Consider the following 17630-nt stretch of genomic DNA (forward strand, 5'->3'; position numbering starts at 1 on the left):
ACTTACGGCCTCACAGGCAGGATAAAAGAAGCACCACAGGTGTAGGGCTTGCCTCCAGTGCTTTCCTAAAGCCATTCCCATTAAGCAGGAGCTTCCTGTGTGTGTGGACCAGAAGTCCCCACAAGAATAGTAAACAAACAAAAATTTGGCCAACTGGGGACATTTTGTTGAACCCCACAAGGTCAAATGAGGGTTTAGGGTTAAGGTTAGAATTAGAATTAGGTTTAGGAGCTAGGGTTAGTTTTAGGGTTAGGGTTCGGTTTTTGGGTTAAGGTTAGGGTAAGAGTATGTGTTAGGGTAAATAGGAGTTTGAATGGGACGGAATTGTGTGTGCCCACAAGGTTAGCTGTACAAGACTCAGTGTGTGTGTGTGTGTAGATGGTGAAGGAAAACAGAGAGCAACAGAGGGCACATCCACACACTTTAATGAGGTAGTGCACATTGCACAAACAGAAACACTCCTCAGCTCAGCTCAAGACCAGAGTGACAGTAATGTCATTCAGTCTCCTCACAGAAAGACTACATAAACAACCTGGGAACCCAGGAACACAAGCACTGCCATTAACCTCCACTACACACAAACTCTGCCTCAACGTCATCAGTGGGTTGTTCAGTGTGTGTGTGTGTGTGTAACAGCCACCCCTGCGACAAGATCACCAGGTCATGGATTAGCCTATCCAGACATCTCCAGACCTACGGCCAGCCAGCCAGACCCACACCACAACCCTGACCCCTGGAGGGAAATCATAGTCGACAATGAGGGATCCCAAAGGAACGGTATACAGTGTGTGTGGGTGTGAGCCAATAAAAGCCTATTATTGCAGCAGCACGTGATGCCATGGGGTGTAGTTAGACAATTGTTGATGAGGGAAAGAGTTCAAGGACCTCTTTCGATTCCTCCTTCCCCCCTTCTTTCTCAGTCCCTCTCTCTTTTTTTCCACCTATTATTTTCCTCTCTGATCACTACCTCTAGTGGGGACATTACACTGCTCCATTAAGAGGTTCCGCCCTGCCCAGTGCTACACATGCCCAGAAACACGCATGCAAGCACTCTCTCTCACACACACAATTAGTCTGTCAAAAGAGAGCGAGAGCAATTAGAGCAGAGAGAGAGCGAGAGAGAGAGAGAGAGCAGAGAAAGACTAACACCTATAGGTCCGTGGCACCACAGACCTAATGGGCAGAACACACAATGCTAATACAGGACTCACTCCTCAGACTGTACAGGACTCTCACAGAACAAAGGATGACAGGGAGGAGAAAACCTGTGCAGCATATGTTCGCCTCTAAACATTCCCCGACCTCAGGCCTACCGCAGTCATTCTGTGTGTGTTTCTTTTTTGTGTGTTAATTAATGTCCAGAAGTGTGGTTGGTTGTCCACATGGCTCAAGGCATGTGTGTGTCTCCCACCTGGCTGTAACACGCTGATCCCCAGCAGGTTGGACGTCCTGTTGGCCACTTTGCTCCAGGTGTTGTCGTAGTTCCTCCTCCAGAGGAGGGCAGAGCACTGATATGTCCCCGCCTCCCTACGCCCAGCACGCGTCACAGACAACCTGAAGTTGGTGTTGGCATGGGAACGGTCCACGGTGGTGCGGGTGCCCTGGCCCAGCAGCTGCTCGCCCCACTGCAGCGTGCCCTCTCGGGTAAACGTCACCAGGTCTCGGAACTCGCCCACTGCGCCACCCTCACCACCCTCGCCGGCAGAACCCGAGCTGGAGGGCATGAAGCGCCAGGTGACGGAGGCGGGCACACGAGGGTTATGGCGGGGCTTGACCAGGCACTGGAGATCAAACGAGTCGCCAAAGGTCACGCTAGGCGTCCGTGACGACGCCGACACCACGAAGGAGGATTCTGGGGAGACAGGAAATTATGTGTTAATGTTGGATAGTAAGGCTAAATTCCAAACAGACCCATAGCTCCTATTCCCTAAATTGGATTACTAGTTCCTATTCCCTAATTCCTATACCCTAGTTTCTATTCCATAACTCCTATTTCCTAGCTGCTATTTCCTATCTACTATCCCCTAGGCACTTGAAGTATAGTGGGGCAAAAAAGTATTTAGTCAGCCACCAATTGTGCAAGTTTTCCCACTTAAAAAGATGAGAGGCCTGTAATTTTCATCATAGGTACACTTCAACTATGACAGACAAAATGAGAAAAAAAATCCAGAAAATCACATTGTAGGATTTTTAATGAATTTATTTGCAAATTATGGTGGAAAATAAGTATTTGGTCAATAACAAAAGTTTCTCAATACTTTGTTATATACCCATTGTTGGCAATGACAGAGGTCAAACGTTTTCTGTAAGTTTTCACAAGGTTTTCACACACTGTTGCTGGTATTTTGGCCCATTCCTCCTTTGGCAGATCTCCTCCAGAGCAGTGATGTTTTGGGGCTGTTGCTGGGCAACACAGACTTTTAACTCCCTCCAAAGATTTTCTATGGGGTTGAGATCTGGAGACTGGCTAGGCCACTCCAGAACCTTGAAATGCTTCTTACGAAGCCACTCCTTTGTTGCCCGGGCGGTATGTTTGGGATCATTGGGACCCACCTCTTTAAGGAATACCTAGGATAGGATAAAGTAATCCCTCTCACCCCCCCTCCCCCTGAAAAGATTTAGATGCACTACTGTTCCACTGGAGGTCATAAGGTGAATGCACCAATTTGTAAGTCGCTCTGGATAAGAGCGTCTGCTAAATGACTTAAATGTAAATGTAATTGTCATGCTGAAAGACCCAGCCACGTTTCATCTTCAATGCCCTTGCTGATGGAAGGAGGTTTTCACTCAAAATCTCACGATACATGGCCCTATCCATTCTTTCCTTTACACGGATCAGTCGTCCTGGTCCCTTTGCAGAAAAACAGCCCCAAAGCATGATGTTTCCACCCCATGCTTTACAGTAGGTATGGTGTTCTTTGGATGCAACTCAGCATTCTTTGTCCTCCAAACACGACAAGTTGAGTTTTTACCAAAAAGTTATATTTTGGTTTGATCTGACCATATGACATTCTCCCAATATTCTTCTGGATCATCCAAATGCTCTCTAGCAAACTTCAGACGGGCCTGGACATGTACTGGCTTAAGCAGGGGGACATGTCTGGCACTGCAGGATTTGAGTCCCTGGCGGCGTAGTGTGTTACTGATGGTAGGCTTTGTTACTTTGGTCCCAGCTCTCTGCAGGTCATTCACTAGGTCCCCCCGTGTGGTTCTGGGATTTTTGCTCACTGTTCTTGTGATCATTTTGACCCCACGGGGTGAGATCTTGCGTGGAGCCCCAGACCGAGGGAGATTATCAGTGGTCTTGTAAGTCTTCCATTTCCTAATAATTGCTCCCACAGTTGATTTCTTCAAACCAAGCTGCTTACCTATTGCAGATTCAGTCTTCCCGGCCTGGTGCAGGTCTACAATTGTGTTTCTGGTGTCCTTTGACAGCTCTTTCGTCTTGGCCATAGTGGAGTTTGGAGTGTGGCTGTTTGAGGTTGTGGACAGGTGTCTTTTATACTGATAACAAGTTCAAACCGGTGCCATTAATACAGGTAATGAGTGGAGGACAGAGGAGCCTCTTAAAGAAGTTACAGGTCTGTGAGAGCCAGAAATCTTGCTTGTTTGTAGGTGACCAAATACTTATTTTCCACCATAATTTGCTAATAAATTCATTAAAAATCCTACAATGTAATTTTCTGGATTTTTTTTTCTAATTTTGTCTGTCATAGTTGAAGTGTACCTATGATGGAAATTACAGGCCTCTCTCATCTTTTTAAGTGGGAGAACTTGCACAATTGGTGGCTGACTAAATACTTTTTTGCCACACTGTACGTGAAAGGATTGGAGAGGTAAGCAGTGTGGCAGGTCAGGCAGCATGACAGAGGCCATGGTGGTGACAGACTGAAGGGAGCAACCCTCTGCTTCAATACACAGACAAAGGGCAAGGGAAGGAGTAGGGATTGCAAGACCTAGTGGCATTCAGTGAGAGTTTAATAAATTGCCTTCAATCAACAAGTTAGCTGTTAGAATCCGTTCACTGTCCTCTGAAACACAAGCGTATGGAGAGGTTGTATACTGTATCTATAGATTATATAACGTATAAGGCTTAGTGTCACGATACCAGAATATTGACTTCGATACTGATACCAGGTTTAGTATCATGATACTCAATACCATGGCAAAAAAAGAAGGCGTATTAGCCAAAGTCACAGAATGGCACTTGATCCAGACAGAAGCAGCAGCTACTCTTCCTGGGGTTCAGCTAAATTAAGGCAGTTTAAACAATTTTAAAACATTACAATACATTCACAACACACTGTGCCCCAACTCCACCACTACCACATATACACAGTACTAAATCCATGTATAAACTCAGTTTTTGACAATTCCTGACATTTAATCCAAGTAAATATTCCCCGTTTTAGGTTAGTTAGGATCACCACTTTATTTTAAGAATGTGAAATGTCAGAATAATGGTAGAGAGTGATTTATTTCAGCTTTTCTTTCTTTCATCACATTCCCAGTGGGTCAGAAGTTTACATACACTCAATTAGTATTTGGTAGCATTGCCTTTAAAATGATTTAACTTGGGTCAAACGTTTCAGGTAGCCTTCCACAAGCTTCCCACAATATGTTGGGAGAATTTTGGCCCATTCCTCCTGACAGAGTTGGTGTAACGAAGTCAGGTTTGTTTGGGGTCATTGTCCATTTGGAAGACCCATTTACGACGAGCTTTAACTTCCTGACTGATGTCTTGAGATTGTTGCTTCAATTTATCCACATCATTTTCCATCCTCATGATGCCATCTATTTTGTGAAATGCACCAGTCCCTCCTGCAGAAATACACCCCCACAACATGATGCTGCCACCCCCGTGCTTCACGGTTGGGATGGTGTTCTTCAGCTTGCAAGCCTCCCCCTTATTCCTCCAAACGTAACGATGGTCATTATGGCCAAACATTTCTATTTTTGTTTCATCAAACCAGAGCACATTTTTCCAAAAAGTACAATCTTTGTCCCTGTGTGCAGTTGCAAACCGTAGTCTGGCTTTTTTATTGTGGTTTTGGAGCAGTGGTGTTTATACTTGCGTAGTATTGTTTGTACAGATGAATGTGGTATCTTCAGGCATTTGGAAATTGCTCCCAAGGATGAACCAGACTTGTGGAGGTGTGCAATTTTTTTACGAGGTCTTGGCTGATTTCTTTAGATTTTCCCATGATGTCAAGTAAAGAGGCACTTAGTTTGAAGTGCGGCCTTGAAATACATCCACAGGTACACCTCCAATTGACTCAAATAATGTAAATTAGCCTATCAGAAGCTTCTAAAGCCATGACATCATTTTCTGGAATTTTCCAAGATGTTTAAAGGCACAGTCAACTTAGTGCATGTAAAGGTCTGACCCACTGGAATTGTGATACAGTGAATTATAAGTGAAATAATCTGTCTGAACAATTGTTGGAAAAATTGCATCAGTTTGCATCAGTTACTTGCTTGCATCAGTTACTTGATGTGGAATAGAGTTCCATGTAGTCATGACTCTATGTAGTACTGTGTGCCTCCCATAGTCTGTTCTGGATTTGGGGACTATGAAGAGACCTCTTGTGGCATGTCTTGTGGGGGTATGCATGGGTGTCTGAGCTGTGTGCCAGTAGTTTAGACAGACAGCTTGGTGCATTCAACTTGTCAATACCTCTCATAAATAAAAGTAGTGATGAAGTCAATCTCTCCTCCACTTTCAGCCATGAGAGATTGACATGCATATTATTAATATTAGCTCTCTGTGTACATCCATCCTTTTTTTGTGGCACCTGATCACACGACTGAACAGTTATCAAGGTGCGACAAAACTGGGGCCTGTAGGACCTGCCTTGCTAAGGCAGCAGAGAATCGCTTTATTATAGACAGACTTCTTCCCATCTTAGCTACTACTGCATCAATATGTTTTGACCATGACAGTTTACAATCTAGTTACTCCAAGCTGTTTAGTTATCTCAGCGTGCTCAATTTCCACAAGATTTAGTTGAGGTTTAGGGTTTAGTGAGTGTTTTGTTCCAAATACAATGCTTTTAGTTTTAGAAATATTTAGGGCTAACTTATTCCTTGTCACCCACTCTGAAATTAACTGCAGCTCTTTGTTGAGTGTTGCCGTCATTTCAGTCGCTGTAGTAGCTAACGTGTATAGTGTTGAGTCATCCGCATTCATAGAAACTCTGGCTTTACTTAGTCAGTGGCATGTCGTTAGTAAAAATGGAAAAAGCAAGGGGCCTAAACAGCTACCCTGGGGAATACCTGATTTTAACTGGATTATATTTGATAGGCTTCCATTAAAGAACACCCGTGTTCTGTTAGATAAGTAACTCTTTATCCATATTATAGCAGGGGGTGTGAAGCCATAACACATTGTTTTTTCCAGCAGCAGACTATGATCGATAATGTCAAAAGCTGCACTGAAGTCTAACAAGACAGCCCCCACAATCATGTTATCATCAATTTCTCTCTCTCTTCTCTCTCTCTCAGCCAATCATCAGTCATTTGTGTAAGTGCTTTGCTTGTTGAGTATCCTTCCCTATAAGCGTTCTGAAATTCTGTTGTCAATTGGTTTTACTGTAAAAGAGCATTGTATCTGGTCAAACACATTTTTTCCCAGATGTTTACTAAGGGGTTGGTAACAGGCTGATTGGTCGGCTATTTGAACCAGTAAAAGGGGGCTTTACTATTCTTGTGTAGCAGAATGACTTTGCTTCCCTCCAGTCCTGAGGGCACACACTCTCTAGTAGGCTTAAATTGAAGATGTGGCAAATAGGAGTGGCAATATCATCTGCTATTATCGTCAGTAATTTTCCATCTAGATTGTCAGACCCTGGTGGCTTGTCATTGTTGACAGACAATTTTTTCATCCACACAGACTTTACGGAATTCAAAAGTACAATTCTTGTCTTTGATAATTTATTCTGATATACTTGGATGTGTAGTGTCAGCGTTTATTTCTGGCATGTCATCCTTCTAAGTTAGCTTTTCTTGCCAATGAAAAAGTCATTAAAGTAGTTTGCAATATAAGTGTGCTTTGTGATGAATGAGCCATCTGATTCAATAAATGAAGGAGCCGAGTTGGCTTTTTTCCCAAATTTTAATTTAAGGTGCCCCAAAGCTTTTTTAATATCATTCTTTATATCATTCATCTTTGTTTCATAATGTAGTTTATTTTTATTTAGTTTAGTCACATGATTTCTTAACTTGCAGTACGTTTGCCAATCAGTTGGGCTGCCAGACTTAATTGCCATACCTTTTTCCTCATCCCTCTCAACCATACACTTTTAAGTTCCTTATCAAGCCAAGGGGATTTAACAGTTTTTACAGTCATTTTCTTAATGGGTACGTGCTTATTAGTAACTGGAATAAGTAGTTTCATAAATGTGTCAAGTGCAGCATCTGGTTGCTCCTCATTACACACCACAAACCAGCAAATATTCTTTACATCATCAACATATGAATTACTACAAAACTTCTTGTATGACCTCTTATACACTATAGTAGGCCCAGCCTTTGGAACTTTGGTTTTCCTAGATTATATTGTGATCACTACATCCTATGGATTTGGAAACTGCTGTAAAGCAAATATCTGCAGCGTTAGTAAAAATGTGATCAATACATGTTGATGATTTAATGTACTGTTTGTAACTACCCTGGTAGGTCGACTGACAACCTGATCCAGGTTACTGGTTACAGGCACTGGTTACAGTTAGAAGTATTTTCCTGAGTGGGCAGAATGATGATAGCCAGTCAATATTTAAACCGCCCAGAAAATATACTTCTCTGTTGATAACACATACATTATCAAGCATTTCACACATATTTTCCAGATACTGACTGTTAGCACTTGGTCTATAGCAGCTTCCCACAATAATGGGCTTTAGGTGAGGCAGTTGTTGAATGTATGCTTTAATTAATCAATTATACAATCAATTTGACTTAGTTGTTTACCCATCTTACTACATAACAACATAATAGTAATAATTTATTTGAATGGTAAATCAAGGTCTAGCCTAGGCCTATTCACAATACAGGTGAATGCATATTCAATAGGAGTTATTGCATATTCAAATTGAGTTATTGACCTGGTTTTAGCTGATTTCATTGGGCTACAGATGAAAAACAATCTATTTCCCTTCCATTCGGGACTTACTTCATTGTACTGATCAACAACATTTGTATAGAAGAAAGCAATCTCTTATTTTATGTGTCTCTTTAAGCCCCATGATGTCATTCACACACATGGTCTGTTTGAGACTCTGCTTGTGCAGCAGAAGTGATGATACAGCCCAGATTCCCAGGGAGTGTAGTGGTTCCTCAGGACAGGCTAGAGCTGGCCACCAGTAAGTGGATCCGGAGCAGGAAACGGTGATATCACACTATAAGGAGACATGGGCTGCGCTAATAGACAGACTTGATCCTCTCTCAGTAGTCGACGTGAGACGCATTTCATGTTCTAGTATCGAAAAAGTAGTGAGGAGTCAGTATACCATGCAACACTAATAAGGTTAATGGTCACCAGTGGTTGAACGGGGGAGGACTCTCCTGCTGAGATTAGCACACATTTACCCAGGGTGCACCGGGGCTTAGTTCTAGAGCCCTGTGCCAACGGAGCACAGATCAATTTATCATGACTGCCCGGGCGGCTGTGAATGTATGCGTGTCTCATCGAAGTGAGTGAGTGAGTTTGTAACGGTGTGAGATAGCAGAGTTTAGAACTAATGGTGATGCAACACCAAAGAAGGCTCCAGGGAGAGATTTGCTCTAAGAGCTGATACTCGACCTGCTTCTTTCTCTAGCCAATCCAAACCTTCCTCATTAAGATAAGTCACCCTGGTCCAGTTAATAGGGCCAACATAGACCTACACTACACCACTTAGAGAGTTGAGAAAGAGGAGGAGGGGAGATTCCCTGGTACAGTACACTTCACTCCACAGTTCACGCAGATATCCCTCCATAACATCTTCCATTCTAGTCTGCGATTCTTACTGATATCAACCCATTTCAGTATCCTACTGCCCTCATATACAGTGGGGCAAAAAAGTATTTAGTCAGCCACCAATTGTGCAAGTTCTCCCACTTAAAAAGATGAGAGGCCTGTAATTTTCATCATAGGTACACGTCAACTATGACAGACAAAATTAGAAAAATATCCAGAAAACCACATTGTAGGATTTTTAATAAATTTATTTGCAAATTATGGAGGAAAATAAGTATTTGGTCACCTACAAACAAGCAAGATTTCTGGCTCTCATAGACCTGTAACTTCTTCTTTAAGACGCTCCTCTGTCCTCCACTCATTACCTGTATTAATGGCACCTGTTTGAACTTATCAGTATAAAAGACACCAGTCCACAACCTCAAACAGTCACACTCCAAACTCCACTATGGCCAAGACCAAAGAGCTATCAAAGGACACCAGAAACAAAATTGTAGACCTGCACCAGGCTGGGAAGACTATATCTGCAATAGGTAAGCAGCTTGGTTTGAAGAAATCAACTGTGGGAGCAATTATTAGGAAATGGAAGACTTACAAGACCACTGATAATCTCCCTCGGTCTGGGGCTCCACGCAAGATCTCACGCCGTGGGGTCAAAATGATCACAAGAACGGTGAGCAAAAATCCCAGAACCACACGGGGGGACCTAGTGAATGACCTGCAGAGAGCTGGGACCAAAGTAACAAAGCCTACCATCAGTAACACATTACGCCGCCAGGGACTCAAATCCTGCAGTGCCAGACGTGTCCCCCTGCTTAAGCCAGTACATGTCCAGGCCCGTCTGAAGTTTGCTAGAGAGCATTTGGATGATCCAGAAGAAGATTTGGAGAATGTCATACGGTCAGATGAAACCAAAATATAACTTTTTGGTAAAATCTCAACTCGTCGTGTTTCGAGGAGAACAAATTCTGAGTTGCATCCAAAGAACACCATACCTACTTTGAAGTATGGGGGTGGAAACATCATGCTTTGGGGCTGTTTTTCTGCAAAGGGACAAGGACGACTGATCCGTGTAAAGGAAAGAATGAATGGGGCCATGTATCGTGAGATTTTGAGTGAAAACCTCCTTCCATCAGCAAGGGCATTGAAGATGAAATGTGGCTGGGTCTTTCAGCATGACAATGATCCCAAACACACCGCCCGGGCAACGAAGGAATGGCTTCGTAAGAAGCATTTCAAGGTTCTGGAGTGGCCTAGCCAGTCTCCAGATCTCAACCCCATAGAAAATATTTGGAGGAAGTTAAAAGTCTGTGTTGCTCAGCAACAGCCCCAAATCATCACTGCTCTAGAGGAGATCTGCATGGAAGAATGGGCCAAAATACCAGCAACAGTGTGTGAAAAGACTTACAGAAAACGTTTGACCTCTGTCATTGCCAACAAAGGGTATATAAAGTATTGAGATAAACTTTTGTTATTGACCAAATACTTATTTTCCACCATAATTTGCAAATAAATTCATTAAAAATCATACAATGTGATTTTCTGGATTTTTTTATTTTTATTTTGTCTGTCATAGTTGAAGTGTACCTATGATGAAAATTACAGGCCTCTCTCATCTTTTTAAGTGGGAGAACTTGCACAATTGGTGGCTGACTAAATACTTTATTGCCCCACTGTACATGTATTTCAGAGAGGGAGAAAGAGAGAGCGAGAGAGGAGAGAGGAGAGAGGAGAGAGAGAGAGAAGAGAGGAGAGAGGAGAGAGCAGAGAGAGAGAGAAGCGGTGAGTGAGTGAGACCACTTTCTGATTTTTACAAGATCCGATAATTCATGTCTATGAGACTGTGCAGATTTCCCTATTATTCACTTGTCATCTCTCCCTCCTCCCTTGCACTCTCCCTCATCTCCTCATCCCTCCTCTCCTCATGCCTCTCTCCTGGCAGTGAGTTGTCCATTGTGTCCTTCAGGGTGTGTAATCGATGGTTTTATGTCCAGACTGTTGGCTACTGCTGGGACAGCAGCCACAGTCCATAATTCTACATTAGACAATAACTCTCCTCTCTCGCTCTCCTTCCATCTCTCGTTCAGCCCTTCCCTCCCTCTCTCTGTCTTCTTCCATCCATCTCCATCACTGTCGGCCTCTGTGATGGGAGAGAAGTTCACACCGATAATTCCTTTCCTATTATATTACCTTAATATGCCCTTTCCTATGTATGTGTCGTTGTGAGTCGATTGTAAGTGTATGCCTATCATGTGTGTGCATGTTTGCTTATGTATGTGTTTGTTAGGTCTAAGGACCTGGGCTTGTCATCACAGACCTGCCAACCCAATCACTCTTGGGCACTCTTCAGCCAATCAGCTACCAGGATCCCCTAATGAACACTTTCACCATGGCAACGCATCACCTCTCTGTTAAACCCCAGAGGACACTATCACTAATCCCCAAGGGCCAGACAGCCAATTTGGAAAAAGACGCATTGTGAAAAAAGGGAATGGAAGAACAGAAGGAGAAACAGATTAAAGGAGAAGAGAGAGAATAGAGGAGAGGATGAACAGAGGAAAAGAGTGCAGGCCTATTTATACCTTGGCTGACTGTCACTGCTCTTCAGAGGAGACTTCAGTAGAGACTGAGGCAAGCAGATGCTACACATCTTGAAGACACAAGGACGCGCGCAGAGGCACAAACACGTGATACAGACACACACAGGGAAACTGACACACATACTGTATACACAGAGACAGGCATACTGTATGCACAAATAAAATAAAAACAACGTGTAGGAACAATAACAAAATAAACATCTACACAATCTACATACATGTAACTGCCAAAATAATGGAAACACTTGAGTAAATGAGGGATGCAAAGTATATTGAAAGCCGGTGCTTCCACACAGGTGTGGTTCCTGAGTATATTAAGTTATTAACATCCCATCATGCTTAGGGTGATGTATAAAAATGCCCAGTTGCCCATTATTTTGGCTACCATGGCTAGAAGAAGAGATCTCAGTGACTTTGAAAGAGGGGTCTCAAAGGAGCTTAGTGTGTCTCAGTCACCAGATCTCAACCCAGTTGAACACTTATGGGAGATTCTGGAGTGGTGGCCATCAACAAAACACCAAATGATGGAATATCTCATGGAAAAATGGTGTCACATCCCTCTAATATAGTTCCAGACACTTGTAGAATCTATGCCAAGGCACATTGAAGCCGTTCTGGCTCATGGTGGCCCAATGCCCTATAAAGGCATTTTATGTTGGTGTTTCCTTTATTTTGTCAGTTACCTATAATTCATCCGTTTTTACTACAACACAACAAATGTCCAATTAAAAAACGGACATATTTTCTCTCCCTCCACAGCACCACAATACTCTGCTGCAGGGACTAATCCCTTCTGTGTGTGTGTGTGTGCACTGAGCCCTTGGTTCCCCCAGCGCCTCAGTCAGTGCACCGCTCCACTGCCTCTCTCAGTCAGTCTGTACCAGTGATGTTCAGCTTAACTCACTGACAGAGGAAAGCCTGCCCACTGCTAAACACATTTTTCATTTTAATAATTCTAGATCATCTGTGTGTACGCAAGTTGTGCGGGTGTGTCTCAAGTCAAGATTGTGTGTGTTCTGTCCATAATATCATGAAAAATAAAACTATATCTGAAGTCAGAATGTGTGTGTGTGTGTTGTAGTGACACACACCCCCTGGCTCTACATGAATAAAGCATGCTTTATTTTCCAGCCTCTCAGTGAGCTATTCATCACAATATCTTACAACAGGTAGGAAAATGACTGCCCTCTTTGTGCTCCTGACATCCCCCGCACACGCGTACCAACTATCTAGGCCCGGAAGGACTGAACGTGTGTATTTGGGTGCTCACTCTAGAGAAAATCTAAAGAAATGCCAGCGATGACCCTAATGTGTGTGTATATGTGTGTGTTTGCCTGTTGCTTAAGCTTACAACTTGTCGTGACAGAGATGACCTTGATATGTATACTGTATGTGTGTCCGAGCTGACAAGGTAAAAATCTGTCGTTCTGCCCCTGAGCAAGGCAGTTAACACACTGTTCCCCGGACGCTGATGGCGTGTATGTCAATTAAGGCAGCCCCCCGCACCTCTCTGATTCAGAGGGGTTGGGTTAAATGCAGAAGACACATTTCAGTTGTACAACTAACTAGGTATCCCCTTTCCCTTTATATGCTCTGTGTGTGTGTGTCAGGGTTCCGTGTGTGTGATATATAGATATCTTCCTGATATATACGTCTTCCTGAGTCATTGGGCAGCAGGGTAGCCTAGTGGTTCGAGCGCTGGACTAGGAACCGAAAGGCTGCAAGTTCAAATCCCCGAGCTGACAAGGTACAAATCTGTCGTTCTGCCCCTGAACAGGTAGTTAACCCACTGTTCCTAGGCTGTCATTGAAAATAAGAATGTGTTCTTAACCTTTTTTTGTGTAGTGGGCAATATTTTCATTTTTGGCTAAAAAACGTACCCATTTGAAACTGCCTATTTCTCAGCCCCAGAAACTAGAATATGCATATAATTGTCAGATTAGGATAGAAAACGCTCTAAAGTTTCCAAAACTGTAAAAATATTGTCTGTGATTATAACAGAACTGATATTGCAGGCGAAAGCCTGAGGAAAATCCAATCAGGAAGTGCCTCTTATTTTGAAACCTCGCTGTTCCTATGCATGCCTATCCTCCATTTAAAGGGATATCAACCAGATTCCGTTTCCTATGGCTTCCCTAAGGTGTCAACAGTCTTTAGACATAGTTTCAGGCTTTTATTTTGAAAAATGAGCGTGAAGGATCACATTATGTAAGTGGATAGGTGGGGGCTCTCAGAGTGAGTTTTGCGCAACTGAGTAAAGCAGCCATTGTTTCTACCGCTGTTAATGAAAAAGCTACACACTCGGTTGATATATTATCGAATATATATTTTAAAAACAACTTGACATGTTTCTGTGGACATTATGGATATTATTTGGAATATACTTCTGCATGGTCGTGAACGGTCTTTCCTGTGGATTTCTGAACATAACGGGACAAACAAATGTCGGTATTTTGGGTATAAAAATCATCTTTATGGAACAAAAGGAACATGTAACTGGGAGTCTTGTGAGTGAAAACATCCGAAGATCAAACTATTTTTTTGATCGCTTTTCTGATTTTCGTGACCTAGCTACTTAATGCTTAGTGTACATAATGTTATGTTATCGATAAACTTACACAAACGCTTGGATTGCTTTCACTGTAAAGCATCATTTGAAAATCTGAGACGACAGGTGGATTAACAAAAGGCTAAGCTGTGTTTTGCAATATTGCACTTGTGATTTCATGAATATGAATATTTTTTTGTAATATTATTTGACTGTGGCGCTATGCTATTCAGCGGTTGCTGATGACAATTATCCCGGTACCGGGATGGGTAGCGTCAAGAAGTTTTAACTGACTTGCCTAGTTAAGTAAAGGTTAAAAAACAAAACAAACAAACAAAAATTCCCTACTACACACACTCACCCACGGTCTTAACAGTGATGGTCTTGGTGGCTGATTTCTCTCCTATTATTTCCCAGCTCTGCTCTGGCTCAGTCCCGGCTTCCACCCACTCTGTGGCCGTGCACCGGTACAGCCCCTCGTCCCCAGGCAGGGCGTTGTATAGGGACAGGGTATAGATGTCCTCCCGTACCCTCTCTACCCGGATCTCCCCGTAGCTGGAACGCTCACGGTACCCAGGGCCTGGTCGGACAGTCCCGTCGCGGTCTACAGAGACCAGGTTCTGGGGAGGGGTGGAGCCCTGCTTCTCACTCCACTGCCAGGCCACAGAGAGAGGACCCGTGGTGGAGTGGATGGAGCAGGTCAGCTGGACCACGTCCCCCTCCTGGACCTCTGACGAGTTACTGGACAAAGACACTGTGACGTTACTCTCTGGTGGAGGGAGAGAGGAGAGGAGTGGGCAGAGAGAGAGAGAATTCAGAGAGGGAGGGTTGAGGTAGAAGGAGTGACAGAACATATACAAAATAAGTCCAAATGGACCAAAACCTCTCCAATGACATTTTGACAGGGTTTTACATTTAAATAATTAAACACTAGAACCAGGCTTCACATGTAAAACAATTCAAAGGACAAAAAGAACCACGGCAGTATCGTGTCTACCAGTGACTGGAGTCTACTACTGACTAGCCTATGCATGTACTGTATTTATGTCACAGCAGCCTGTATCTGTGGAGATGATCACTCGACTCTGAACTTGGGGCAGCTGAGAAAAAGAGAGAGAGGAACTGTCAGAGACACACACAGACCCCAGTGGACTGATGCGTTCTGGTTAGCAGATCTCACTTCTGACACCTAATGTAATGCAGCTGATACCCAGGTCCACCCAGGGCTTAGGGGCCTGAGATCACACGGCCCAGCGTCTGAGGGATTCCTCCTCAGAAGAAAGTGCAGGAGGATAAAAGTCTTTAGCTGCCCCTGTGCTTTAAAACAGACCCTCTCTCTCCTTCTCGCATCACTTCAGCACCTTTCACACACTGCAGAGCCTGGCAGAGCGCTGCCCGGCCCCAACACCCCCTTCAACCCTCGGGTGATCTGAGTCTACAGGGAGGGCTTCTTTCTCCTTCCTTCCATCTCATTTTCTCTGCTGTCAGAGTATGAGGGGTTGACTGGGTGCTAACCACCCCTCCTACCAAGCCCCAGCCCTGGGAGAATACAAAATGAAGCAGCCTTTCCACACTTACATGAACAAATGGAAGGCCTCCATCCCTTTCTCTTCTTCTCTATCTTTTAATTTCACCACAGCTTTTCCCCATGTTAAATACATTATACATCGTCTCTGTCTCTCGGCTCTTAGTGTCAATGTGGATTTGTATGAACATCACAGATGGTTAGGCAGGCAGAGGGCAGCTTCTCTCCTCTTCAAACCCGCCTGTTTTTGTCTTTCTCCTCTTTCAATTCTCTCCCAATTGTTCATTCTCTCCCACCATATCCCTTTCTGTGTGTCTCTCTCTCTCTGTCCCTTTCTGTGTGTCTCTCTCTCTCTGTCCCTTTCTGTGTGTCTGTCCCTTTCTGTTTCTCTCTCTCTCTCTCTCTCTCTCTCTCTCTCTCTCTCTCTCTCTCTCTCTCTCTCTCTCTCTCTCTCTCTCTCTCTCTCTCTCTCTCTCTCTCTCTCTCTCTCTCTCTCTCTCTCTCTCTCTCTCTCTCTCTCTCTCTCTCTCTCTCTCTCTCTCTCTCTCTCTCTCTCTCTCTCTCTCTCTCTCTCTCTCTCTCTCTCTTTCCTCTGTGTGTTTGTAATTCATAGCAGCGCGTTTACCCCTCTTCCCTGCCCAAGGTAAACTCATTCATCAGGACTGATTTGTCAGCACTGTTTTACACCGCTCTCTTCCCGTCCTCCTGCTCTCAACCCTCTCTAACCCATACTACCTCATCACTGCTGTTAATGGGTCCAGATACAAGGGATGGTAACTAGAGGCGGGTGAGTTGGGGGAGTCAATCTGACCCCATACCCCTCTACCCACTCTCCATTAAGACCTCCCTCCCTGCTGTAACCATGGTTATTAAACATACAATGCTTTTATAGAACATTAAATCTATGTTAGGGAAACAAAAGGTCCCATTAGGGAGAATCCTGGGGATTACTGGGGCCATGTGGGGGCCAGGGGGGCTTTGTTTTGGGACAGTTTGGGCGGGAGTGGAGTGAAGTGGGGGGTTCTTGGGTAAGGTCAGGATGGTTGGCTGCAGGTGGTGGATGATGGCATATTTAGGGTGAGTTGGGGTGGGTTGTTATTGTGTTTTTATGCTGGTAACAGCAGGCTTTAGCATTCAACACCAGCCCTTAGAAAGAGAGAGTGGGGGATAGAGATGCTTTTGAGCTGCAGACTGGGGGGGGGGGGGGGCACTGAACTACTAGACAGAGAGGATACATCAGGATAGAAAGAGAGAGGATGAGAACATTGGGCACTGGAGGTTTTGGGAGGGTTATATTAGCTAGATTAGGCTTCATATCGCCTCCCAGTGTTCCAGCACGCCCCTAGTGGCCAACACTCTGAAAGCCCAGCTGAGTCACTCAGCTCCAGCAGAACACATTAATTTAGCCCGGGGATCCATTAGTGGGCCCTGGAGAGCTAGGTCCCATTCCTTCCTCTCTCCTTCTTCACACTCTCATTTCACGGCTGTTAGTTCAGCCTCCTGCATCCTCCTCTCCAGCTCTCTCCATTATCCAACCTAGCAGCTCACTCACAGCTCTGAGCTAAGGAAATGAGAAGGACCATAATACTGCATTACCAATATTTAGCGATCCACTCAGACAGAAAATGAGCGATGGGGGAAAAGTCGATACAGTTCCATATCACAATATTATGTTGAACAATATTATATTGATACTTTGACCCCAAGTACGAATAATATTTGAATTGCTAGGTAGTGTTAGCTACCGCTAGTCATCTCTGTACCTGCACCCAAGCTCCAGTATTTGTCCTTCTATAGCCTTGAAACAATTGAGACATGGATTGTGTATGTATGCCCATCAGAGGGTAAATGGGCAAGACAAAATGTAAGTACCTTTGAACGGGGTATGGTAGTACAGTTGAAGTCGGAAGTTTACATAGACTTAGGTAGGAGTCATTAAAACTCATTTTTCAACCACTCCACAAAGTTCTTGTTAAGAAACTATAGTTTTGGCAAGTCGGT

General features: G+C 43.9%; 1 protein-coding gene across 2 annotated transcripts in view; it reads right to left on the reverse strand.

Moving 5' to 3' along the window:
* Positions 1-17630, reverse strand: part of igsf3 (immunoglobulin superfamily, member 3) — a 105393-nt gene that overhangs the window by 22610 nt on the left and 65153 nt on the right. For both annotated transcript variants that reach the window (XM_029658280.2, XM_029658274.2), the window contains exons 5-6: positions 14466-14873; positions 1412-1852 (exon numbers count right to left, since the gene is read on the reverse strand). In XM_029658280.2, the coding sequence (XP_029514140.2) occupies positions 1412-1852; positions 14466-14873 (849 nt within the window). The remainder of the gene's footprint in view (positions 1-1411; positions 1853-14465; positions 14874-17630) is intronic.

The sequence above is a fragment of the Oncorhynchus nerka genome, linkage group LG1 (assembly GCF_034236695.1).
Source record: "Oncorhynchus nerka isolate Pitt River linkage group LG1, Oner_Uvic_2.0, whole genome shotgun sequence".
Classification (NCBI taxonomy): Eukaryota; Metazoa; Chordata; class Actinopteri; order Salmoniformes; family Salmonidae; genus Oncorhynchus; species Oncorhynchus nerka.